A 26,019-nucleotide genomic window follows, 5' to 3' on the forward strand; every position below is an offset into this window, starting at 1 on the left:
TCCCTGCAGTGAGCAAAAGACTTAAGGGTGCCTCTATCAAAGAGGTCTGTAAGGACCCTGCAATCACCCTGAGACCATCTACGAAAGGCTCTAGTACGGAAAGCAGGCGGAAACCACGGGTTCCCCTCAATAGGGGTGTGCGGGGAAGGAAAAGTAATGAGACCTCTACGTACCGCTACTCTGTCCCATATTTCCAATACTGTTTGTGGGCACCGCCAAGTAGGCACTCGGGGAATGTCCTGCTTTATGGTTTCACGCCAAGTCCCAGATGGTATGACCTGTTACAGCCCTATCCATGTGGAGCCACCCCTTTTCACTTTCTCTGGTGCCCCACTCAACCACGAAGCGCAAATGGGCAGCCCAATAATAGTCCACCAAACTAGGACATGCTAGCCCTCCATGGTCTCGTGGCGCCATAAGGAGTGCCTGGGAGAAGCGTGGCCTCTTGCCCCCCCACCCCCAGATGAAGTTGGTTAATTCTCTCTGCAAACTCCGAATACTATGTAAGGGGATGGGTGTAGGTAGACACTGGACAAATAAAGAAGTTTGGGTAGGATGGACATCTTTACCGCATTGAGTCTACCCAACCATGATGGTATCAGCGACTTCCATCTCCGCAGGTCTTCAAGGACCGACCTGAGGCAGTCCCTCCAATTAACTTGCGACCAACCATCTAATATAGGGGTCAGGTGTAAGCCGAGATACCGAATGTGGCGTTCTGTCCAGCGATACGGGCACATCTGCTCTAGTGGGGGAATTTCGGGTTTGGGGATTGTAAGGTTGAGTGCCCAGGACTTGCTGTGGTTAATTTTCAGACCAGAGACACGTTCAAAGAGGCAGAGCGTAGAATGGATCGCTGGTAAGGACTCACGGGGCTTACTGAGGGTGAGAATGAGATCATCCGCATAGAGCGCCACTTTATGGTCCTGTCCATTTAACGGGATGCCGTGAATGTCCGGAGCGCGATGGATCATATCCGCCAGAGGTTCAATCGCCAAGGCGAACAGCAAAGGCGAGAGTGGGCAGCCCTGCCTGGTCCCTCTCCCTATACTAAACTGTTGTTAGCTGTCCATTCACGGGGTCCCTGGCCTTTGGCGCAACATAAGGCGCCATGATTATAGTGACCATCTTCGGGCCAAGTCCCATCTTGCAGAGGACCGCCCGGAGGAACGACCAGTCCACCCGGTCAAACGCTTTTTCAGTGTCCAACGAGAGGAGGCAGGCCGGGATCTGCCAGTTTTGCGCCTTCCCCACCAGATGAGCCACCCTTCGCACGTTATCAGCCGCCTGACGGCCGCGTATGAATCCCACCTGATCCGGGTCAATCAGGTCAGACATATGGGGGTCCAGCCGCTTCGCCAGCACTTTAAGACTAAGGCAATTTCCGCCATTCCCATAACCGGAGAGGGACCCTGTTCGTCAGTGAAAGAATTGAAGAGCCGGAGAAGGTAAGGTCCCAGCTGAGCCTGAAACAGGCAATAGAAGGAAAGCGGAAGCCCGCCAGGACCCGGAGTTTTCCCCAGGTGGAGCTCACGAAGAGCCGAGGCCACCTCCTCCTGTGTTATCGACTCCTCCAGGAGTTCCGCCGAGTGGGGGTGCAATGTCGTCCCACCATACTGCTCCAAGACTTCCTCCACCACATCAGGAGGCGGCGTCTCCGCAGTGAAAAGTGAAGCATAGTAATCCCGGAACGCCTGGCATTTATCGTTAGCCGCCGCAACCCTGGACCCATCAGGTAGCTGAACATTCGCTATATGAGACTTAGAAGCTCTGACCCGCAGTCTTCTCGCTAAGAGTCTCCCAACCTTGTCTCCCCCTCAAAATGTGTCTGTTTTAAAGCCAATAGGGAGCCTTCCGCCCTATTCGTACGCAACAACCGCAGTTGGCCTCGAAGATTCGCCAGGTGGCGTCTTGTTTGTAGGGTAGAGCCGCCCCGATCTCGCGCCTCTGCCTCCTTTAGGTCCTCCACCAGGCCATCCTCCACTGCTCGCGCCTCACGCGTTCTCGCAATCATAAGAGACGTAATATGGCCCCGGATCGTGGCCTTAAAGGCGTCCCAAACCACTGGGAAAGGCGTCTCAGGTACGTCATTGTTCTCAAAATAGGAGGTAATGGCCTCACGGATGTCCTCAACATTTGCTGCATCCCGAAGGATGCTTGGCGGCAAATACCATCTCCGCTCCCGAGGGGGGCACTCACCCGGGTCCCGAAAGAGCAGTTCCACATGAGCGTGGTCTGAGATGAAATGTCAGACATCTCCACTCCCACTACATCCCGGACAAGGTCGTGGGACATAAACATATAGTCGATGCGAGAGTAGGAGCGGTCAGCACTCTAATAGAATGAGTACTCACGTTTATCCGGGGAGAAATACCGCCACGCATCAAACAACCCTAGGTCACCGATCTGCTTGCGAAGCGCCAGAGACATTGCTCCAGCCCCACTGAAGGAGCCCTCGCTCCGATCCATCTTTGGGCACCACACCATATTCAAATCCCCCCCAAGAATTAACGAGGGGCCGACCTGGGGTACCTGATCCCGCAAGAGGTCCCGGAGGAAGCGATCCCGCGCCTGATTGGGGGCGTACACTTTTCATAATGTTAAGCGGCGACGTCCCACCTCAACACTCACCCTGAGAAAGCGGCCATCGCCACCCCGGAAGGGCCTGCCTTCCCCCCCCCGCCTGATGCCAGCCCTGCACAAAATCGCTACTCCTGCTGTTTTCGTGTCCGCCGCTGCCCAGAACTGAAGAGGGTACCTAGGGTGAGCCATGCGCCCAGCGTCAGCCTGTAGGAGGTGGGTCTCCTGCAAGAAAATGATATCTGGATTGTGACGCAGGAGATAGTGCCAGACCGGTTTGCGCTTGTTGGGCGAATTAAGACCCTTCACGTTAAGGGTCAGGACCTTCAGAGGACTAGCCACATTCATAGCCATGCCAAGGTGTCACGGAGCCTATCATGATCCACACAACAAGCATACCACTCTCAGCGCATCCACCCCCAATCCAGAGTTGTACATCCTCACCCCCCACCCGTAGTCCACCACCCCTCCCCAGGCCCCCACAAGAAGAAAGAAAGGGCAGTAGGAAACCAAGAAAGGTAGAAAGAGAGAGGAAAGGAACTAAGAGCCACAAGGGCCATCCATCAGGAGAAAACCCTTGCGGCCAACCGGGCCGCAGAACACTGACCCTGTAACAGGGCATCCTACACCCACAGGTTTGGACGCTCTCCGGGATGTCACTCCCTAAGGGGCAGATGATAAACACAGAGGGGGTTGTGACGGTCTCAAAGGGAACCCACTAGGGAGCCCCTGCCGTCTCCGCAGCCCACAAAGTCGGAGTCAGGGATGGAAGGAAGGAGTCTCCCTGCACCCCCCCACTGAGAGCCCGAAAGGATCAGGGGCATACCCCCCCCCCCCCCCTGAGCCAGGGGCAAAGAAAGAGACAGGCATTGATCAAGGTGGGAGTGAGCCCTCGTCTAGCTCAGCCTTATCCCCCTCCAGGGATCGTATGTGGGCTATAATGTCTTGCTTGGCCCGAGTAAGGGAGAACCCCTCCGCAGGGGGAGGGGGGGTAACGACTATGCCGATGTACCGTGGTCCAGTCTGGTCCCACCGGCGTCCTCGTCTGTCTGCGGGGCTGTGACAGGCTCAGCGAAGGGGTCGTTGCCAGGCGAAGGAGCTGCGCCGCCTCCCTGTAGGATCTCACTGATCTGCGCTTCGACTCCCACTGAAAAATAAGTGCGAAGGGGTGGCCCCACTGGTAAGTGATGCCCAGGCTTCTCAGTCACCGGCCGGAATGCGCAGCGCCGCTTGAGGGTGTTGGGTACCAGGTCCTGAAAAATTTGAATCTTATGGCCGTAGTATCTCAGATCCGGGTTGTCTCGGGCATTTTTCCAGATCGCCTCCTTTTCAGTGAAAAAGTGGACCCTGGTCAGGATATCCGGCAGGAGTCCCGTCCTCCCCGCCGGGGCGGCCACCCAATGCGCTCAATCTAATGTTGGGGGTGAAGCGTTCTCGTCTCCCCAGACCTCGTGCAGAAGCTGCGCCACATAGCCCATGATGTCCTCCCCTTCTTCTCTTAACGGAATGCGCCGAATGCAGAGATTGTTGCGCCGACTCCTATTCTCCAAGTCCTCCAGCTTCACCTGGAGCTCGATGTTCTGCTCCTCGAGGGCCGCCAGGCTCTGCCACAGTTGTTCTTGGTCCTCCGTTCGCGTGTCCTTTCTCCGCTCTAGCCCATCAACTCGGTCTCCAAGGTCCGTCATCTCCCTTCGATGCTCCTTCACACAGCTGTGAACCTCGGACAGCAGGGAACCTATCTCCGCTTTCAACTCAACCATGAAGGAGGACATGAACGCTTGAGTGACCGGCCGAGAGCTTTCGGCACCCCTGGATGTTATGTTATGTTATGTTAAGGTAGGCTTATAAAGCGCACTGTCACCGTGGGTTTCCTGGCGCTGATCTGATGCTAAGGGGACAGAGGGAATTAGCTGGATTGTGGGAAAAGCCATGTTTTTAGAGAATTACGAAATTAATTGAGGGAATTGGAGGATTTGAGCAGGGGAGGGAGAGAGTTCCAGAGTTTAGGGGCCAAATGTGCGAATCTCCGACCTCCGGATCTACAGAGTTTGATAGAGGGGACAACCAGGAGGTGGAGGTGGGAAGATCTGAGGTTACGTGAAGGGCAGTAGGGACTGATAAGGGATTTCAGGAAGGCAGGGCAGGGACCGGTTAAAGATTTGAAGGTGAGGCAGCCGCTCTTGAAGGCTACCCTCGAAATGACAGGAAGCCAATGCAATTTGGTGAGGAGAGGTTTGGCGGATTGCCATTTCGGGATCCCGAAGGCCAGTCTCGCCGCTTGGTTCTGAACAATTTGTAGTCTGAGGAGAAAGGATTTAGGCAGGCCGTGATAGATAGAGTTTGAGAAGTTCAAGCGGGAGAGGACAAGAGCCATGATGACTTGGATCAGGGCTTCGGGAGTCAGGAGATAGGCCACCTTCCTGATCCTGCGCAGCTGATACATGCAGGAAGAGACCACCATCCCTATCTGGGGCTTGAGGGATAGCTCGGAGTCAATAGTGACCCCGAGGCTCTTCACCGAGGCCACAGGGGTGGGGGGGGTGGGGGGGGGGTGGGGGCAAGCTCTGCCGGCCAGAAGTGCGGACCCCAGTGGGTAGAGCTCTTGCCCGGGAGAAGGAGCTCCGTCTTCCCGGGGTTCAATTTAAGTTGGTTCTGGCTCATCCACTGGAGGATGTGGGACATAACCGCCTGGAAATTAGAGATAGCAGAAGAAGAGTTGAGAGGAAAGATGAGTTGCAGGTCATCAGCGTAGTTGAAGACGGTGACGTCCCACTGCCTCAGAGAAAAAAGAAGAGGTCGGAGGTACAGATTGAAGAGAAGAGGGGATAAGGAGGAGCCCTGGGGGACCCCGCAGAGTGAGCACTCCCTAGGTGCCCAAGCTGAGTGTCTGAGACCTCCCGGTCAGAAAGGATTCGACCCATGCCAGCGCCAGGCCCTGGATGCCGGCCTGCTCGACACGGTGGAGAAGGATGTTGTGGTCCACCGTGTCGAAGGCGGCCGACAGATCTAAAAGTACCAGGGCCTGGGGGGTACCCTTGTCAGCGCCGTCTCTCAGAGCGTCCAACACGGCCAAGATCACTGCCTCCGTGGAGTGGCCGGGTCTAAAACCGGCCTGGTTGGCCTCGAGAAAGTTGGAGCTCTCGATGAACTGTGAGAGACAGGCGGTGACGTGAGCTTCCAGGATTTTAGAGAGATAGGGCAGGAGGGAGATAGGTCGATAGTTTGCCAGTACTGCGGGGTCGGCTCCGGGCTTCTTCAGTAGAGGCACCAGGACAGCCTCCTTAAAAGAGCTGGGCACCGTGCCAGAAGAGAGAAGAATTCAGCAGAGGGAGGATGCAGTCAGGTAAAGTAAGGCAGATGTCCCGTTGAATGGATGGTGGACAGCAGTCGTCCAGTGAGCCAGACTTGACACGAACGGCCAGTGTGGCCAGGGATGCAGGATCTAGAGAGGGGAAGTGTGTGAGGGAGAGAGCATTATGAGGGGGGCAGACAGAATCAGCGCCAGGGAGGGTGACCGGGATAGAGTCCTTAATCATAACAATTTTCTGTAAGAAAAACGTGCTGAGCGCATTGCACTGCATGATTCCTGCGTAGGAGCCTGGGTCGGGAGCGTCCTGGAGTCAGAAGTGAATTCGTTGAGGACTTTAAAAATCTCCTTCGATTTACAGGGGGCTGATAGGATTCTTTCGGAGGCATATGCTTTTTTGGCCACAATGATGGCTTTTTTGTATTTGTTGCGAGCGGCCACATAAATGTCTCTGCTTGACGGACAGTAATCTCTCCTCCACTTGCGCTCCAATTGGCGAAGTTCCAGATGTTGGGTTTTAAGTTCGGAGTCAAACCATTTATGGGAGTTGCTGTGTCGAGAGCGGGGGAACTTGGTTAAAGGGGCAAAGATATCGCTAGCGGACGTGAGCCAGTGAGAGATGTTACCGTCTAGCTCATTGGTGCAGATATCGTTAGAGAGGAAGGGACGGGTCTGTGACAGGTGAGAGAGCAATTTAGAAGAGTCAGCGGCCCTCCACTTGCGGGCGGCACCACCCTCCCGCGGGGGGATCCTGATATGACCAACGACAGAGATTGTAGTCTCAATCAGGGAATGGTCAGACCACACACAAGGTGTGATCAGCGGGCAAGAGGATTTAACCCCATGGACCCAGATGTGGTCGAGAATATGACCGCCACTGTGGGTGGGAGATTTGACAAGTTGAGTGAAATTTAAGCTCGAGAGGGCTTCGAATAGCTCAGTGGCGTGAGGCCCGGCATCCTTATGTTGGAACCAGTAATTAAAATCGCCAAAAATGGCGATGCGGGGGGTAGAGGTGGTGAGATTGACAAGCTGTTCAGTGAAGGATGAGGGAAAGGAGGGCATAGGGTGAGGGGGGGCGGTAAAGTATTAAAAAAGTGACTGCGCCCACCTCAGTCCCGAGGCTAAGAACCAAGTTATCCACTTCAGGGAGAGTCATGGAAGCGGTGGCTATGATTTTTAAATTCTTGATTATTACCGCTGCCACATCCCCCCCCCCCCCCGCCCCCCCCCCCCCGGAGCGGGTCCCAGGGCGATTAGTGTTCAGCAGGTAGTAATCTGGGGGTAAAGCCGCCAGGATGTCAGGGAGGGAATTGTCGGTGAGCCAGGTCTCTGATAGTAAAAGAACGTCTGGCCTCTCAGCCGTGAGTAAGAGGAAGATATCAGTTTGGTGTCTGACAAGAGAGCAGGTGTTTAGGTATAGTAAGCGAATGTGTGACTCGATAGGGGCAGGTGGAGTAGGTGGCGAATCCGGCCCCAGATGAGAAGGGATGTCCCCGCGATTCCAAGTGTGGAAATGCGAGCCCTGATAGCAGGCGGTAGAGGACATGAGAAGGATTGTAGGCTCATAAGGGCAGAGGAGGTATAAGAGATTGCAGAGACAGCATCCCTGGCCCCTGGGCCCGTCCGGCCGCGGACGGGCGCAGACGGGCTGGACTTAGGCGCGACTTCGGCGCGAAGACGGCGCGCCCGCTGCGCCCGTCCGCTGCGCTCCCTGGGAGGGGGACCCATTTTGTAGAGCCGAGGGCGGGAGGGGCCGAGTGCTAGTCCGCTCGCCTGCACCCTCACCCAAGATGGAGGCACACTAGGTCACGACCCAGGCAGAGCCAATCTCGTCTGCACTGGGCGGGCCAGGAGGTGGAGCAGAGAGGTCCCGCACTGGAGTGCAGCGCGACCAGGGAGGGTCCCAGCGCGCACTCTGCAGCGAGGTGGGGGCAAGCGGTATAATTAAAATAAGTCTGATCCAATGTCAGCAGCTCCGGGACCTGCACAACAAAAAGGGGGTTAAAAGCAGGCAGAAATACAGATACGGCAGGTAAGCGCGACTAAGCTGCCGGCTGTGTCAATGCGGCGCCAATTTTAAAAATGAGAGCGTGCCCTGGTCCTGCTAGCGCCTAAGACACCCACTAGAAGGCCCATCCTTCTTCACCTGCGGCTGATGAAGGATGGGCCTTCATCAGCCGCAGGTGCCCCTGCTTTGCCCCACATGGCCTCAACCGTATTGTCCTTGGGGGTTGCAGACGAGTCGGCCTTGCCGTCTTTGTTGGAGTGTTGCATCGCTGAAGGATTGTCAGAGCCGGCAATGCAGGCAGCTCTCCCGTCGACTAGGGGAGGAGGTCGGCTCTTCGTAGGTTAGACCAGGGAGATAACAAGGCCCCCCCACCCTCCACCAAAGACTCCGGCCTCGCACCAGGACAGGACCCTCCTCCCACAAAACAAAGGTCCAGGCCTCCAGGAGGGCCCCCCACACCAGTCAATCGTGTCCCAGAGGGTAAGCAGCCAGCCGCTCCACTGCCCACCACTGTGCCACACCTGACCGCCCCACACAGCCCCAGGCCAGAAAGAGTACTACTGTAAGTCAGTTCAGGGTCCGGTCCGCTCAGGACCAGGGCTCCGCAGCTGGTGGCTTCCACGAGGGTCGAGAGCGCAGCCCAAACACCCCCGGGCCGGGGCACTCCACAGCTAGGGGCCCGATGTAAAGCGGGGAACAGATCACCCCCGCAGCTCCTCAGGGGGCCCCACGCAGCTCAGCAGGCCTCCCAAGGCCGAGCTCCCAGGAGTCCGAAGAAGGTGGACCGCTCCGACCTCGTCTGCCACACCCCCCGGGAAGGTATCGCTCACCTGCGGTCTTCCAGGCCTCTCTCCTCGCCGGATCGCTTCACTGAGGGCTCCACTCCTCCACCGCAAGGGGCGCAGGGGGTGGGGGGCCGGGCCGGGCCGGCACCAACACACCGTTCGGCCGTGGCCGGCGCGGTCTAGAGCCTCAGTCCTCGCTGGCCGTCGGTAGCCTCCGCCTCTGTACACAGGGACAGCACCACGAATCTGCCCCGCAGCGCTCCGAGGGCCTCCGAGACCCACAGCGCACAAAATGGCGGGTCCCGATGTTCGGTGGAGTACCCGTTGCCACACCGCTGCTCAGAGGAGCCGCCCGCAGGACTCCCTCGTTCCGCACCTCAGGGCTGCAATTGCGGGATTGTCCACAGCACTCAAGGCCCGGCACCCGGGCCTCAACCTCAGGCCGCCGGGCACAACAAAATGGCGGATCCTCCTCGCCCGATCTGCCTCGGGGACCCAGCACCTCCGTCCGTCCGCTGTTCACCAGGGCAAAAAGGGGGCCAGCCGCAGCAATTCCGCTGAGTGTGACCTCAGGGGCCCTCCGGGAGCGCACCAGCAGCACTTGCGATCTCGCGCTCACCTCCCGGACGACCTGGGCGATACTAGTGGCGGCACGGGGCTCCAAGATGGCGGGTCACCCCTCCGGGTCTCTGGTCGGCACCGTGAAGGAGCTCCCGTCCTCTGCTCTCTCTCTAGGTCTCCCGACCGGACTCCGCTCTGAGGCCAGCAGCCCCCACCAAAAAGCTCCGGGGTGTAATTGAAGCCCTCCGACTCCGCTTTAATAGCTTATTAACGCTGGGAACGGCGGGAGCTCCGACGAAGCGCGTCTGGTCACAGCGCCATGCAAGCCACGCCCCCTATGTATGTATTTATATATGGTTTAGGAACCATACAATGCTCTTACAGTATTATTTTATTCTACTATTTATACTGTTCGCATTATATTTTACAAACAGTTTTACTATTGTAGCAGTTCATTTCTTATGCTTGAGAAAGAAGACTGTTGAATAAATCCTTTTATTGAAAACGCCCATCTTTCTACTTTCTCTGCACCTCTAGTGAAACGAAGCATGCACGATTGACTGAGTGAAATATCGATCTATTGTTTCCAGGTCTCTGGAGATACGTTTTATCCTGGGGAAACAAAGTTGCCATGTTAATGCGGTTGTCAGAGACTAATCCCTTCTTGTGAATTCGAGAAAGTTTCTAGTGACCTCTGAGCTAGCTGGCACACACAATTGAGTCTAGTATATTCGATAGAGACCTAGTCGACCTCAGTCCTACGTCTAATCTATAGGATATATTATTCCAATACGCAGAGCCTATTGGGAATATAGGAACTACACTACAGTGCCTTTTTACCGCGATTCCCGAGAGATCCAGGAGTGTGGTGTTCTGGGGTGTCTAATTATTGGTTTCTCCATTTGTGAGTAGGAGAGCGAGTGAGACACTGTAGCTAGTCGGTCCTTGGCTCGGGGGTACTAAGGCGGTAGGAAGGCCCAGCCCCTATACACAGAGGTCCCATAATCCTGCACATAGTTATGTGTATGAGCAGAATCCCTGCAACACTACATCCTACTCGGAGACCTCAACTTCCACCTGGACAAGCACAACGATCTGAACACTTCCTCCCTCCTAGAGAACTTTGCCAACGTAGGACTAAAACAGCTAGTCACCGTGCAACATACACAGCAGGGCACACACCGTTTTCCCCGCAGAAGCTGAAACAAGGTCACTACGGACCAGCTCACCACCGCCCTTAACATCACCTCACCACCATCAACCTCCGACGCCAACACCGCAGAACAACCTTCACCAATGGAATCAAACTGCACAGACACCCTAGCCCCCTCAAGAAAGCCACCAGTAAATACATCAAAAAAAGAAAGCTGGTTCACGCCTGCCCTCCAAGAATCTAGACGCTCATGCAGACGACTCGAAAAGACATGGAGGAACCACAAAACCCTGGAAACCAACATTGCCTTCAAAGCAGCCACCACCACCTCAACAAAACACAAGGGAGAAGGCCCTCCAAGACAGAATCAATACCAACTCGCACAACAGCAAAGAACTTTTCACCATCATCAAGGAATTTGCCAAACCCAACAGCGAAACCACAGACGTCCCACCCTCCCAAGACCTCTGCACCTTCTTCCCCCACAAGATCAAGACAATCTACGACAAGTTCGACAACCAGGACCTCCCCACCGCACCAGCAACCTCCACAATCAACGCCACCCCCCCCCCCCCCCCGACAGACCCTGCTCAGTTGGACCCCACTCACCACAGACGACACCCTAAAGACTATGAAAAGCATCCACTCCGGGTCACCATTGGACCTCTGCCTGCACCGCATCTTCCAAACAGCCGCTCCCGCCATCGCACCAGAGCTACGCTGAACCATCAACTACTAGCTCAAGACCACCTCATTCCCCAAATACACTGAAATCAACCCACTCCTGAAGAAACCCTCCGCGGACCCGACAGACCTTAAGAACTTCAGACCAATCTCCCTGCTCCCCTTCCCAGTAAACCGCAGCCCTCATCCTCCTGGACCTCTCGGAAGCCTTCAACACCATTTCCCACAGCACCCTAACCACTAGACTCCACGACGCCGGCTTCTGCGACAAGGCCCTTGACTGGATCCGATCCTTCCTCACAGGTAGGACACAACGGGTCAGACTTCCTTCATACCTATCGGAACCAACAGAGACCAACAGCAGTGTACCCCAGGTCTCCTATTTAAGCTCCACTCTCTTGAAAGTCTACTTGGCCCCCCTAGCAACCCTCGCCAGGAACCACGGACTCAACATAGTCTCCTATGCAGAGGACACACATCTGATACTCTCCCTCACCAACGAACCCAACGTCACCAGGCGCAACTTCCTGGAAGGGATGAAAGCTGTCGTCACCTGGATGAAGAAATGCTGCCTTAAGCTCAACCCAGACAAGACAGAAGACCTCATCCTGGGATACACCCCCTCTGCATGGAACGATACCTGGTTGCCCTCTGCTCTAGGGACTACCCCCACCCCGACAGACCACGCACGAAACCTCGACATCATACTAGATGCATCGCTCACCATGGACCGCCAGATCAACTCCGTATCTCAGCCTGCTTCAATACCCTCAGTCTGCTGTGAAAGACCCTTAGATGGATCCCCACCGAATCCAGAAAGACTGTCACTCACATCCTCATCAGCAGCAGACTCTACTACGGCAACGCACTAAACACCGGCGTTACACAGAAAGACCTCAGCAAGCTCCAGAACGCTGCAGCCAGACTGGTCCTTAACCTTCCCCGGCACAGGCACATCACTCAACAACTCTGCGAACTCCACTGGCTCCCGGCAGACAGAAGAATAACCTTCAAACTCCTAACCCACGATTTCAAGGCCCTACACCATGCCAGACCAGCATACCTGAACAGCCGCCTCTCCTTCCATGCACCTTCACTCCTCCCAGCTCGCCCTGACCACAATCCCACAGATCCACAAGAGCAGAACGGGAGGAAAGTGATTCCCTTTAGACGCTGCCAAGACCTGGAACAACATACCCCTCCACCCCAGTCTATCTCCCACGCTATACCAGTTCAAGAAGGACCTCAAGACCTGGCTCTTTAAATGACCCCAGCACTTAGACAGATCTGCTCCCCCCAGCGCCTTGAGACCCTCACAGGTGAGTAGTTGTGCTTTATAAACCCTTGATTGATTTAACTTCCTCTAATGGCAAAGAAGGAAATTTAGAGCCACCAAGCTGTTCCCCTGTATTCAAAAGGTTGAAACACACCTCCAGCCTGGAGGAATCTACCACCCTGTTGTATAGTTTTTCTGGACTCTAAGGACAATAAACACTTTTAAACAGGTCATTGCAAATATTAACTCAAGGCCACACTAAGCTCTGCATCTGTTCTCGTTGCTTAAAAATGCAATGAAAACAAAGGACGAGGGGGATGGGTGGGTTGCACTTGAGCAAGGGGAAATGAACTTGGACAAAAGTAATGAATGGCTGGCCCACTCACCATGTAGAACAGATTTCACAGAGGACAATCTTGGATTGGGTATGTGCAGACAAGGATGGTTTTTCCAAAGGTGAGCGACCATCTCATGCAGCACAGACACAGGCTTTAAACAGGACACTACTATTCCTCAGGTAACATAACATCTACTCTCTCCATTAACGCAGGCACATTTAAACCAAAAAAGTCCCATACATGAAGGTTAAAGACTCCATGTATAGAGACTAAACCGATTGGGGAGTGCCAATAGGATTCTACCTCAGGGGAGTACATGTAAAAAAGGTCTGTACCCCAAGACTTTTCATCTGCTGCCACTTGTTTGTGGGGCTTATATAAACAGATACCCAAGACCTGAGAATTTCCTAAGCAGGCAGTACGTTTTCAAGTCAAATTTGAACCATGTACAACTAGACATTGAATCACAGAAGAGCTGCATCACTCTGGTTCTCGGACAATCACAATGGCTGAGAAATATATTTTCAATGTGTAATGGCACACGAGTATCCATAAGTACATTTCTACATACTCCGCTGTGAATATCTCAAAAACCCGGAGTCACTCTCCGTGAAATGCTGCTTACTACTAGCAAATAGAACCTAGGGGAGGGTTCGGAAGCAGAAACCGAAGTTCTGCTGGCTGTGGAAGCACAACTGAAGAGGAAACAGCCTCCCCGTTTTTTCTTCCAGACTATCAGACATGCTGTAATTGGGAGTACTGAAGAAATGGCACATGACAGAACACGACAATGCTGTTCCTTACACAACCAGCATTGCCTGAAAGAGCAAAGGCGAGTGCCAACCCTAAGCTCATTGCTTATCTAGGCCCCTCATTTCTTTCTCCTAGACTGCCCACAAGAAAACCTGGCCAAAGTGCAGGACTGGAACATGGAGGCCTTTCCCTACAAGACTCCAGCTGGCCACAGTCGCACCCAGCAAGCCAGCCCTCCCAGGCGTTGCAGAAGTTGGGCTGTGTACTGTAGAGTTCTACATAACTGCCAATATCAGAGATTGGGAGTTACGTGAAAAAGTAGTGCAAAGGCAGGCATCAGTTATTACTTGGCTAAACTAAATGGTGATGCCTCGGTTAGGGGCGTGTGCCGATTCTCAAGGATCTGCTTTCCAGCTCCTGCAAAACAGAGTCATCTGCCTACTTGAAGAGCTGCACCATGGGATCAGCTAATAAAAGTAAGCAGAAGTGCACAAGACTCGGAGGAGCGAGTAGGAATGCTGAGAGAGTAATTAAAACCACGAGTTAACCTTTGTGAAATGGAAACTTATTGTTAAGCTAGTAAGACAGAGAAGTCTGTGATTACACTTGCTGCACAAATTTACCGTTCTAGTGCCAGTACCCTGCAGAGGAATGCCCGACATCCTGCTGTAAGTGCCAGGCACACACCCCATTCTCTTTCCTGATACCCTAGCACCTATGGGAACCTCTATTGAGTTGCAGTGCCTTTAACCTATAGGAACTGGAAACTCATGAGCTGGCAAAACTGCTTTGAGTTAATGTACCGACTGATTACTTGGATTTAAGAACTTAGCACCACCTTCTTCTTCCATCATACTCTGGGGCTATCACATTCCCAATAGTCTATCTATCCTACAGGCAGGTATCTATAATTATAGAGAACCACAACTTCACGGACAGGCTATGGAACATGTACTATAAACTCTGTGGGTGAATGCACAATGCACGAACACAAAAGACAGCACAAGACATATAAAGTATGGTGATAATTCCCCATTGAGCACTCTTCTCCTTGGTACTACTTCTATGCATATAAGAACGTCACAAGTAACTGCTGGCACCTGCATTAAAAATGACTAAACTGCACACACCTGCTGTAAAAGTGGAAAATACAATAATTGTGCATGCAAAGGTCACATCGCCATGCACCTCACACTTCTTTGCAGAATGCTGCACTGGCACTGATCCTAGTACAGGTAGGTTTTGTTCCGGCCATTTAATTTATTTTTTATGCAGTAGATGGGGCACGTGGATATTTTTCATGGACAAGTAGAGTTCTATAACATTTTGTCTACTGGACAAGAGGAGATCTTTCCTTTTTTAAAGAAATCCAAACCCCTATGCCACCACAGTGTAGGGGCAAGGAAGCCTGTAGGGGGGGGGTGGGATACACTTTGGCTTCCCCCAGTTATCAGAGGATGGAAAATATTGGGAACCGCCACCAGACTTCCATGGTAGATAAGTTCACACGAGAAAATATATATATATATATATATATATATATATATATATATATATATATATATATATATACACACACACACAGGGTAGCACAGCTTTTCCAAGCCATGAAGATCATTTTTGTCCCAGCAAAGGCCACCCTTTATGATCTCATACAGAACGACACACTCTAGCATCTATGTGCCCACTGAGCAGTACAACACCAAAAAACATCCATAGCAATAACAATAACGGTACTCACATGTGCTGGTGCGCCTCCTTCATGGCTTTGGCTGCCTCGGACATGGTTTTGAGAACCTCTGTGTTAGTGGTGGCATTCTCCAGAGACTCACGCTGGAACTCAATAGTGGAGAGGGTGCCATCAATTTGACTCAGCTGCTGCTCATACCGCTTCTTTCGCTTCAAAGCTTGAAGTGCAGCTGGAAAGAAATTGAATCTTAATGTAGGGGGATTGGTATACATGGAAACTTGTCAGGAAGACAAGCATTTACAAAGCCGATCAGTTTTAAGCTGGTATTGTGCCCGCACACAGAAAATCACAACAGACACACAAACAAGCACACTCATCAACATGTGTAAGAATTCACGCACAGAGTCAAGCAACATGCAGGCATCAAAGCACATGGATCACATGACACACAGGCAACCATCTGTACAAACCAACCACAAAAGAAGCACCTCCATCCACCATGACTTACCAAATAAAGGTATTTGTCTGCATAGAACAACTGAGATACAGGTTTCTATATGCAGGGCTGGGTCAAACTTGTAAAGGGTCAATAGATATACAAGAAGTGATAAGCAAAGTCCAACAGAAGGCATAGGACGGTGGACATTTGAGGGATGCACAACGTATGGTAGATATTAGGAAGGAGAAAGCACATGGCAGTGGGCTTTCAGGGTGAAGCACAGTACGATGTGCCAATGACACATGGTTACATGAAATAGTGTCACAGAGCCACATACAATGGTGGCACAGGTGTGCTGAACAGGAGGGATGACAAGTGACGTGTAGCAGGTGGTATGAAAGGAAGACACCATGGGAAATTACAGAGGCCAGACTGCTGTCAGCAACTGGTGTCTATCTACTACACAAAAGGATTTCAAGTTGCCTCGTGTCAGGTTTGAGTAATTTATGCAGCCCTGCTATTTCTTTGCATTTTCTAATTGCAGCATTCTAATTACAGGGCTACAAAAAGGAATGTAAACTAAGTACCACATCGACACAGAAGAACTCAAGAACATTGAGAGAAAACAGTATTTTTAGCTTCACTATGAAATGCATTTGAGACGGAACACACCGACTTTAAGCGAAAACAAGTTTATTCACTCACTTCTCCACGTTCCTAAGGGCACTAGCTTAACCCCCATGTTTCTTGATGTGGCGCTGAAAAGATTGGGAGAAATCTCCTAGCCAAGACCACTTTTATATTGGGTAAGGATCTGGATTATGGAGGAGTTTAAGCCATATTGGTACGCAGTAGAGGAACTGTTGTCTGTTGACAAAGGCCTCACTTTTCCATGGTTCAGACGCATCCAATCGTAGTTTGAGATTCAAGATCTTGGATTGTCGCCACCAGTAAAAATCTCGCTATTGGGAGTATACCCAAGCCAGTCTCCATAAAACTTCTACCCACACGAGGCTGACAAATCAATTCTTGCTCAAAGATAGTCCCTTATATGAAGCATTCTTAGATATCCCCCACAGCAATTGGCAAAAACGTTGTATCTGAAATTCCGATATGGGTAGGGTGGCCAGGCGTCCCGGTTTTTCACCAGCTGTCCCAGCAGATTTCAGGAAATTCAGCTCATGTCCTGGTTTTTAGAGAGGGTCGACTGAAAACAGCGAGAGATGCTTTATGTTTTACAAAGCAAGGATGGGTAGCAGTTGTTTCAAGAAAGCAATTTGACTGGCAAGCTTCGGGGTTTAAAACATGCAGTTTAGGTATGTTCTTACTGCCTGATTTTCTGCTAAGGAGCACTGTCATTCTGTGCGCTCCCTTGAAGTAAAATTGTAGTCCTTGTATTTCTGTGAAATGTCCCGGTTTTTGGCTTTAAAATTCTGGTCACCCGAGATAAGATATGGGACGCCCGAAATGGGGTCCTTCACGTCTAGGTGGAACACTGGCAGGAGCCCTGAATCTACTGATGTTTGTACAATGTGCTACCAGTCAGCTACAGAAAGTATGTCACGCCTTGTTTTTTTGCCCCACATATAACAAACTTCAGAGGCACATGGATGTGCCCACTGTGTAACTGCTTAGGAGCCAGAAGACATATTAAGGCTTTAAGGGTGTTGTTGAAGTGGAGGAGTGTGGCTCGATGGTTAGAGCGGCAGACCCTGATGCAGAGTTCTGGCCCGGTACCAGGGTTCAATTCCCGCCTCGGTGGATCTTGGGCTCAATTTCCTCGGACCTGACAATTCTCGCCTCGGTGCCTATTCTAATCATGGGCCCCACGCTGCAACTCTGGGCAATAGCTTGCTTAACCTCCACACCGGCCCCAACAGCACTAGGATGCCTGGCTTCACCCTGGGGGTACCCAGGAGTGGGCACTTCACAGGGAAAGCCAGGAAGGGCTCCACAGCGGTATGAGTAATAGCCCCTGGAAACCACTTGGTGGCAGTGCGCTCTACAAATACCTTGACATTTACATTTTGACATTTACATTTGAAGGGTGATACATCTACCTGAACTGTGGTCACTTTAAGAAAATATCTCAGTAGGGTTGATGAAAAGGTCAAAAATGTTAAGTCTGGAAGAGATGGACGATTGATTTGGAAAACAAATGTGCACCGGGCATAGTGCTGTAAATAAGCTGTGTAGCAGTTAAATCTTAGATCTATAATCAATATATGCAAATAAAACCGATATATTATAACAATATATATATATATTTTATTTTATTTCATTTCTTTTTTTCTTTTATCATCTAATAAATTATTTCACATATTATAAAAAACATACATACATACATATAATCAATAATTCTGTCAGAAGACTTGAATGTTCTAAATCTTTCCCTAAATACATGGAAACCACAGGTTGTTGAAAGGTATGATATGCCGAAGAAATATGAATGCCTTCAGTTATTAAACAAAAACAGTCACAGTAGATCTCATACAGTACAATACATATCCTAGCGATATCCTGTTGAACACCAAGCCTAATTTTCACTAAACGAAAAAGGATTGATCATAGATGTTAATTTTTAATTGTCATGTATACACTGATTTTGAGAAGACACGGGTTACAGTTGTTTATTATCACCAACACGTTTCGGCAGAAGCCTTCCTCAGGGTTTTCACACCAGTGGTTTGCAGAGCTATTGGATTCACTTTCTGCGTTTCAACATATCAGTTTTCGATATCAGGACTTTATTTATATACGCCTGTATTTAGAATCAAACTTTCTCTAAACTATCATATTCTTCGATAGTTTATGTTCCAACATGAGTGTCAGCATAAAAATAGATGAGTTAATGATTGAAATTTGGAAGATGTATGATGAGGTTTTTAATTTATCACCTTAGTTTTGTTGAACCAAGTAATATTCTTTCAACCATTTGTGGATATATATCTCTCTGTATTTAGAAGTAATCTATATGCTCCGAGTGATAGTCTGGATCTCTATATGTCCACGCTAGCGAAGTATGTATGGGGAAATCATGGTGTACCCTCCATTCCTTTAGCGATCTGAACCATACTTCCGGAAAATAGGATACAAACCTAGTTTGCGGAGACACAACGCATAGATTCCCCCCACCCCTCCCAATTTTGACTAACCAGGGAACTAATTAATTGCTTAGACTCACAGAAAATATGTGCTAGCTACAGGTGCACTTTCTAATTATTTTAAGTTGGACTTGTTCTTTTTAATAAGACGCTTTAATAAGGATGCATTTTACTACCAGCATTAGTATACATCTTAAACAAAGTTATAACATTTGTATACAGCTTTATGTCTAGTTGATTTTAAAAATTATGTAAAATTTAGTATTTTCAAAATACAGCAACTGCACTAGCACTTTCTTTAGAATAGCAGCCCATGAAGGAAGGGTGCTGCTTGGTGATGAAATGCTACTATTTTCTATTTTGCACACTTAATTTTTCTCGTTTGGTTTTAGATTTTATAGGTTTTATCTAAAGTGATGGATTATATTGTGAAATGAAATGTTTTATTGAGTATGTTTTATGGAATAAAATTTACGAAATAAAAATGTACCCTGACATCTTTCTTAAAGGAGCAAGAAACTACTTGTGGGTTTACAATATATTTATGAGAAAGAAAAACATCAGGGAGAGACACACTGCATGACATGTTAAGGGAATTGCGACTGCCTTACCACCATGAATGGGTGTGAAATACAGTTTTTTTCACCCAATCCTGCACTGCTAACCTTCACCAACAACAGGCATTCTAGAAGAATGTTGCTTTGTTTGATGTCAGCTCGGGTGATGAGATGTGGGCCCTTTACTTCTCAACTTTGTGTGCAGTACACCATTAAACAATAAAACAACAAGTATTTGATGCTTTGGCTATTATGCAGAAAGCATTTTCTAGTCTGAGAACACTGCAATAATTTATTGCAGTGGGATACAAGTTAGATATGGCTGCCTCTTCCAAATTAAACGGATGAGCTTTTTCTTCAAGTAATGCTGAGATGTACACGTACATGGACATGCTTATACAAAAAAAAATTTAAATCCCATCTACAAAATGTTTTTAAGTACACTACTAATGAAAACACTAGATGTCATCGCAGCAGCTACACTCGACACTTCTTGCACATCTGCATATATCTCTTGCTGACCCAATCACATAACCTATATTTTTTTTATTAAACATCCACGATTTTTGCTCATATCGTAAAACGACTGGACAAGAATAGATGCTGCAAACTACATGCATGTTGTTAACCCTACAAAGTAAGCCTGCAGAAATTGAGCATCTTCGGTTTAACAAATGTTGTCGTTTAATAATTAACTTTAACTTAAGCATGAGCGAATTTTGCGGATCTCGCGTTCGCGAATTTTGCGGATTTGCGGATTCGCAATCCGCAAAATCCGCGAATTCCCGCGAATTTGCGGATTTTTTTTTTTTTTGTGTTCGCCCGTGTTTCTGCCAGTTCGCGAGGGTTTTTACAATTTCGCAATTTGCGAACTTACCTGTCGGGTCGCAAGTTTTGCGAACTTGTTGTTTCTACGTGTCCAACCTGTTTGGGACACTCTTCTTCATCACTGCCACTCTCTGTCACCACTGCCACTCTCTGACTACTCATGCCACCCTCTGGCCCACCCATGCAACCCTCTGTTTCATCACCACACCCTCTGGTTGTCCAGTGTACATTATTTTCGGCAAAGCAAAGCACACCTTCCCTGCCTCAAGTGACCTGAATTAATTTGGGGCTGATTAATGTGTCACAGAATATTTTTTTAGCTGGCACCTGCTTCCTTAGTGCGCCCTGATTAGTGATCTTTTGCACTTGCTAAGTGCTTTCATTGTTGCAAAATTAGTTACAACACCTGCCCTGCCCCAACTGACAATAATGAATTAGGGGCTGATTAATGGATTTTAACTTCCAGCCTGGCTCCTGCTTGTCTCCCTTAGCTGTAATTCATGACCTTTGTGGCATATGTGTAACTATTCTGAGGTTCAGAGCAGGGTCACATAATAGTTTCAACTGGCAACTGAACTCTGGAGGGGCCCCTCAGGAAGCACTACAGGAAATGGCTACTAATGATGTGCCTGAACTTTTGAACCTGGTAAGTAGTTACTTTCAGTTTTGCTTAGATCGTATTTCTGCAATTTCGCACTTATTCGCGGGGCGCGAACTCACGCGAACAGTGCGAGCAGTGCGAGCAAAATCCGCTGCTCGCGGATTTGCGGATTTTGCAGGAAATTCGCAAATCTCGCGGATTGCGGATTTCCCGAAAATCCGCAAAATCCGCGAGCGGAACGGATTTTCCGCCCATGCCTACTTTAACTCCATTATTCAATGTATTATTCATTGTTAAATCACACCAGGGAGGAGTCTGCAACATGCCTATTCCATTTTGCCCAACGTATTCTTGGACTGCTCGCATTTTGACTCGTCCCCCTTACCTCTTTTGTTTTTGGTGCCATGTTTCTTTGCTGTCGCCAGTTCTTGCTGAATTTTACCCTCCAGGAATTCTTGCTTCTTTACCATTATTTCCTCCGTCTCTCTGAGCTTCTGAATTGCCTCCTGCGGGCTTGGTGCCTTGCCTTTTGCATTTTTTCCTATAAGGAAGGGGAAAAGCATAACGTGAACTAAGAATCACAATTTAAAACTGGAAATAAAAAAGGTGTACTTTCAACAGGGTGTCCATAATTTATGCACAGGGTTTAATTCCATTCTTAAACTAACGGGATTTTCAATTATTACTCCCAAGCTTCTAGAGCCAAAACTCTTGGACCAAGGACATTTCTGTTTCTTGATAAAGCAGCCTGGGTCACTTTTTTCCCCAACGTCTTATCGCAAGTCATCCTCCCATTTCACAAAGAGAAAAAAACTGCGTCACATTGGCTGGAGAAGAACACAGAGACAGACGGTTTAGTCCCTGTGCATAATAAGATGAATAGTAACAGCACACTGTGAATCATGCAAGTGGAGACCAACAAAAACAACACCCCTCATCCCCGTATTCCACACAGTATGTTAAGCACCCCCAAGAAACACGCTGGACCCTGCAGTGCAGATCCACTTATCACAGTAGGCAATGTGACCATCAAGTTAATAGTCGAAGGGCCCTGGATCCAGTCTCGTTATTTGCTCCGAGACCCACTTCGAAGATTTTTACATATTTCATTCTTTGCTCTTTTTTTTACTCGGCCGATCCCTCGAAATCGCAAAGCAGCTCATCCTCCAATCCCGCACACCTTTCTCCACATATCACCTTGGCTTTCTCGAGACCAGGCTCCCTCTGCTCCTTGTGTCTTCTAACCCGCCTCTTCTTTCCCTCCGCTCTACCATCCTGCCAGAAGAGCCTGCCCGTATCACAGGTTTCTCCGAAGTCGCTCTGCTATTCTTCTTGAGCCATCTACAAAGACACACCACGGGAACCTGACCTCCCCTAAATCTCGCTCATCCCTCGACATCTCCTTACCTTTGCCGAATATCCTCCCCAGGGCGCTCATTTCTGCTTCCCTTCTTCTCGTTCTACTCCTACACCTCCCTTCCGTGGAACTTCAGCTCCAGTACTTCCTACTTCCTGCTCCGATGTCATCTGCTACGTACCAGCACGTGATATCGCAGCACCAGGAGCGCGTGATGGGTGAGGCTAGATGCACTACCCTCGGTCCGTGATGTCATCAAAGGAGACTGCGTTCCAAGCCTCGCACAGACATCCTCGCCCACTATCAGATACTCACTCACTTGATTAACAGTCATCGGTTAAATCTATCCGTCTGGCTTTGACCAGCAGGTGTGATTTTTTTTTATTTTTATTTTCCAGCATATGCCACAGAAATAACAAGCATTGGCAAAGCCAAATAGGTCTCGCCTTTTGGACCGTATAAATTTTAAGCCAAGCAGCACATTATCCTGCGTACTGTGCCGCCAGGGATTGAAGAGCTATACATTTACTACACACTGGGTGCGAAAGAAAGCGTGAATAGTTTTATGGCTAGTGTCCATATTGTTTTTTTAATTTGATAAATGGCAGGACTACCTTATAATCTGTTTAACGTAGGTAAGCCCCAAGGTACACCTAAAACTAGAAAGGGCGAATTTGGCAAAATATCTCGCATGCACATTACACCTAGTTAATTCCTGTAACTGCAGTTTGAACATGTACAAGCTCTTACTGGAAATAAAAAGAGGACTAATAGAATATCAATTGCACCACTAAATTCTATGTCAGGACCGGAGGCTCAGATTATGCTTTCTCATTTCTTTATTAAAAAAGCTCAGCAGCCAATTAGAAAACAGTAGGAAACAAGCATTTACAATGCAATGGTTTCGCCTTTTGAAAAAGTTAGAGCTATTGGCATTGTAAATGACAAATGCTGTATTTATGTGTTGGTTTTGAAAACAGATAAATAAATGGCATTGTCATTGACATTGCCATTAGCTTAATCTCTTGCAAATGTGAGACCTATTGTACCCTACGGACGAGCTCAGCAGACAGCAATTACTACCACACACACACACCCAGAGCCACACACACACACCCAGAGCCACACACACACACACACCCAGAGCCACACACACCCAGAGCCACACACACACCCACACACCCAGAGCCACACCCACACACCCAAAGCCACACACACACCCACACACCCAGAGCCACACACCCACACACACACCCAGAGCCACACACACACACCCACACCCAGAGCTACACACACACCCACACACCCAGAGCTACACCCACACCCACACACCCAGAGCTATTAACACACCCACACACCCAGAGCTACACACACACCCACACACCCAGAGCCATACACACACCTAGAGCGACACACACATTCAGAGCCACTCACCCAGAGCCACACACACCCACACACCCAGAGCCGCACACACACCCACACACTCAGAGCCACACACACACCCACACACCCAGAGCCACACACACACACACCCAGAGCCACACACACACTTCGTAGTTGAAGTTCAGAGGCCAGGGGGTCATCGGTTACTTAGGTAGTAGTGGTTGGCAGACAGTATGGGGCTGTCCCGTGCTGTTTTGAAGTTTATGTACATTTTTACAGTTCATTATAAAAGGGGTGGAGCTCGATCTCTGACACTTCCTATTCTTTTGAAGCACCTATGGGTAAGGCTCGAGGCGGCCTGCACTTCTTTGGCAGGGCTTTGACTAACAGGAAATGCCCACCCTTTCCTTCTTAGTGCGCCAATCACTGCTCTGATGTGAGGCTGTGACGGTTCCAGCCCTGTGCTCCAGTCCGTGCTACTCTGGTAGCACAGCGCGTGCTCATATCCTCAAGGTCAACTCTATTTCTAATGTGCAAAGTTAATTAAAAAAAGTTACACGGCACCATCAATACATCGGGACAATAATAACATTGTGGAAGTACAGTGATAAATGTACAAATATACTGAGTTACTAAAATCAAATGCATTATAAATTCTCGTTCATTTAGATTAAAATGCATTTTAAAGTGCAGCGTGTTCTCATTGAATGATAAATCATGAGCTTAACTGTGCAAATAATATCAAGGACATGAGCAGGCAAACTTGATTTACCCCATGTCCTTTCTTCTAGCTTCGACTATTTCTGAGCCTTCCCCACCCGGATACTGAAAGCGACGAATCCCGTCTGGGTTGAGCGCGGTCATAGGATCTTCTCTGCTTGTTTGAACAGCTGCTTGATTAAAGGCGCCCCCAACATCCTTCTGCGGTCTGAACATCTGCTCACTTTTTTCAGTATTTTATAGTTCGAATTTTGAATAATATCATAGAAGGGCAAATGTTATTGCCTGTATATTAATTAATACTTTGATATACTGGTTATTAATGTGGCACACAGCTCAAAATAAATGACTTCGCATCTGAAATAAAGGGTGTCGATCCACACACTGGAGCTCACTGCAGCGACTTCAGAAGGATGAAAGTATAATCAGCCCCGCCAGCACTGGAACGTGTAACCTGCAGTTCATGCTCCATTCTCTGCTATTCTCTCCCCTCTCTTGAAGACCAGGCATGAAGGGATCACACCCCCATATTTCTAACATGCAGTGTTTTGTTGAGCTGCGACCCATGCCTTTAAAGGCACCAGAACCCTCTACCCAGGTTTACCTCCCTGAACGAGGCAACAGAGATGTCTTTCATGCGATCGGCAATGCAGTGACATTGATTAATAATGTTTGTCCACTATACCGGAAATGCATTGAAGGCTCGCGCTTCTTTGATTTTATTTATTTATTTATTGCGATTTTATATAGCGCAAACATTACCCGAAGGCGTCAGAGCGCTTTACAAAAGAAGCAGTTGCGTTACATAAGGACTTTGGATTACATGAGTTACATATGAGATGCAAACAGAAAAAAAAATGTAAATATACAAGTGGAGTGAAAGGAGGTGAAATTTGCAAATGTACAAGTTGTAAAGTCACTCAAGGAAGAGATACAAACAGATACACTCTAAAATCCCATAGGAATGGTAGTAAGTACAAAGTTCTACTACATATACTAGTAGTAAAACTTGTATTTGGCTTAATGATATCTGCACACATACATTTAGAACATAATGACACACTACGGGCACCCCCATGTCCCTGAACTTTAGAGGCATTCTCTCTGATTGATCAAAATGTATGCATGGTGCGTCAAAAGCACCCGGAAACTGACCAGACCCGCTTCCCTGATCCTACAGCTGGTAGAAGGATCTCCCCTCTCGCTTAAGAGGGCACGGGTGCTGAGAGTGGTGGGCACGGGTGCTGAGAGTGGTGGGCACAGGAGCCGAGAGTGGGTACTGGTGTCGAGAGTGAGCTCGGTGTAAGAGTGGGCATGGCACAAAGACAACTCGCTGGCGTACGGCTAACAGATGGCAGCACCGATTGTGCCAGTCTGTGGAGAAGTGTGGCTCACTGGTTAGAAGCGGCAGACTCTGAAGCAGAGATCAGGCTCAGGACCAGGGTTCAATTCCCGACGCGGCAGGGTCTTGGGCTCAATGTCCGTGGACTCGATAATTCTCGCCTCAGCGCCTACTCTAATCATGGGTCCCACGCTGCAACTCTGGGCAATAGCTTGCTTAATCTCCACAACGGCCCCAACAACACTGGGATGCCTGGCTTCCCCTTGGGGGTGCCCAAGAGGGGCATCTCACAGGGAGAGCCAGGAAGGGTTCCACAGAGTTATACAGCGCCGGGACGCCCCATTGCTGGGGCAGCTGTGCGCTTTACAAGTATACTACATTTACATTTACATTCTACATTTAAGTGCGTCTATGTATGAGGCTGGTGCAGGACGGAGGTGGTGCGAGAGGCATAGGTATCACTATTTTTTTTCCTTTAGTTTGAGTTGATTTCGATTCCATCTCTTTCCCCACCCTCTCACATTGAGCTATCGCCCGGCCGAGAGAAATA

At 49.3% G+C, this 26,019-nt stretch overlaps 1 protein-coding gene across 1 annotated transcript in view; it reads right to left on the reverse strand.

Annotated features, from left to right (window-relative positions):
* CHMP4A (charged multivesicular body protein 4A) overlaps positions 1 to 22,230 on the reverse strand; it is a 51,750-nt gene extending 29,520 nt beyond the window's left edge. Inside the window, exons 1-3 of the mRNA XM_086923728.1 lie at positions 22,075 to 22,230; positions 21,053 to 21,208; positions 15,190 to 15,367 (exon numbers count right to left, since the gene is read on the reverse strand). Coding sequence (XP_086779854.1) covers positions 15,190 to 15,367; positions 21,053 to 21,208; positions 22,075 to 22,105 — 365 coding nt within the window. The 5' untranslated portion in view covers positions 22,106 to 22,230. The remainder of the gene's footprint in view (positions 1 to 15,189; positions 15,368 to 21,052; positions 21,209 to 22,074) is intronic.
* Between the last annotated feature and the right edge of the window lie 3,789 nt (positions 22,231 to 26,019).

The sequence above is a fragment of the Lissotriton vulgaris genome, chromosome 5 (assembly GCF_964263255.1).
Source record: "Lissotriton vulgaris chromosome 5, aLisVul1.2, whole genome shotgun sequence".
Lineage (NCBI taxonomy): Eukaryota > Metazoa > Chordata > Amphibia > Caudata > Salamandridae > Lissotriton > Lissotriton vulgaris.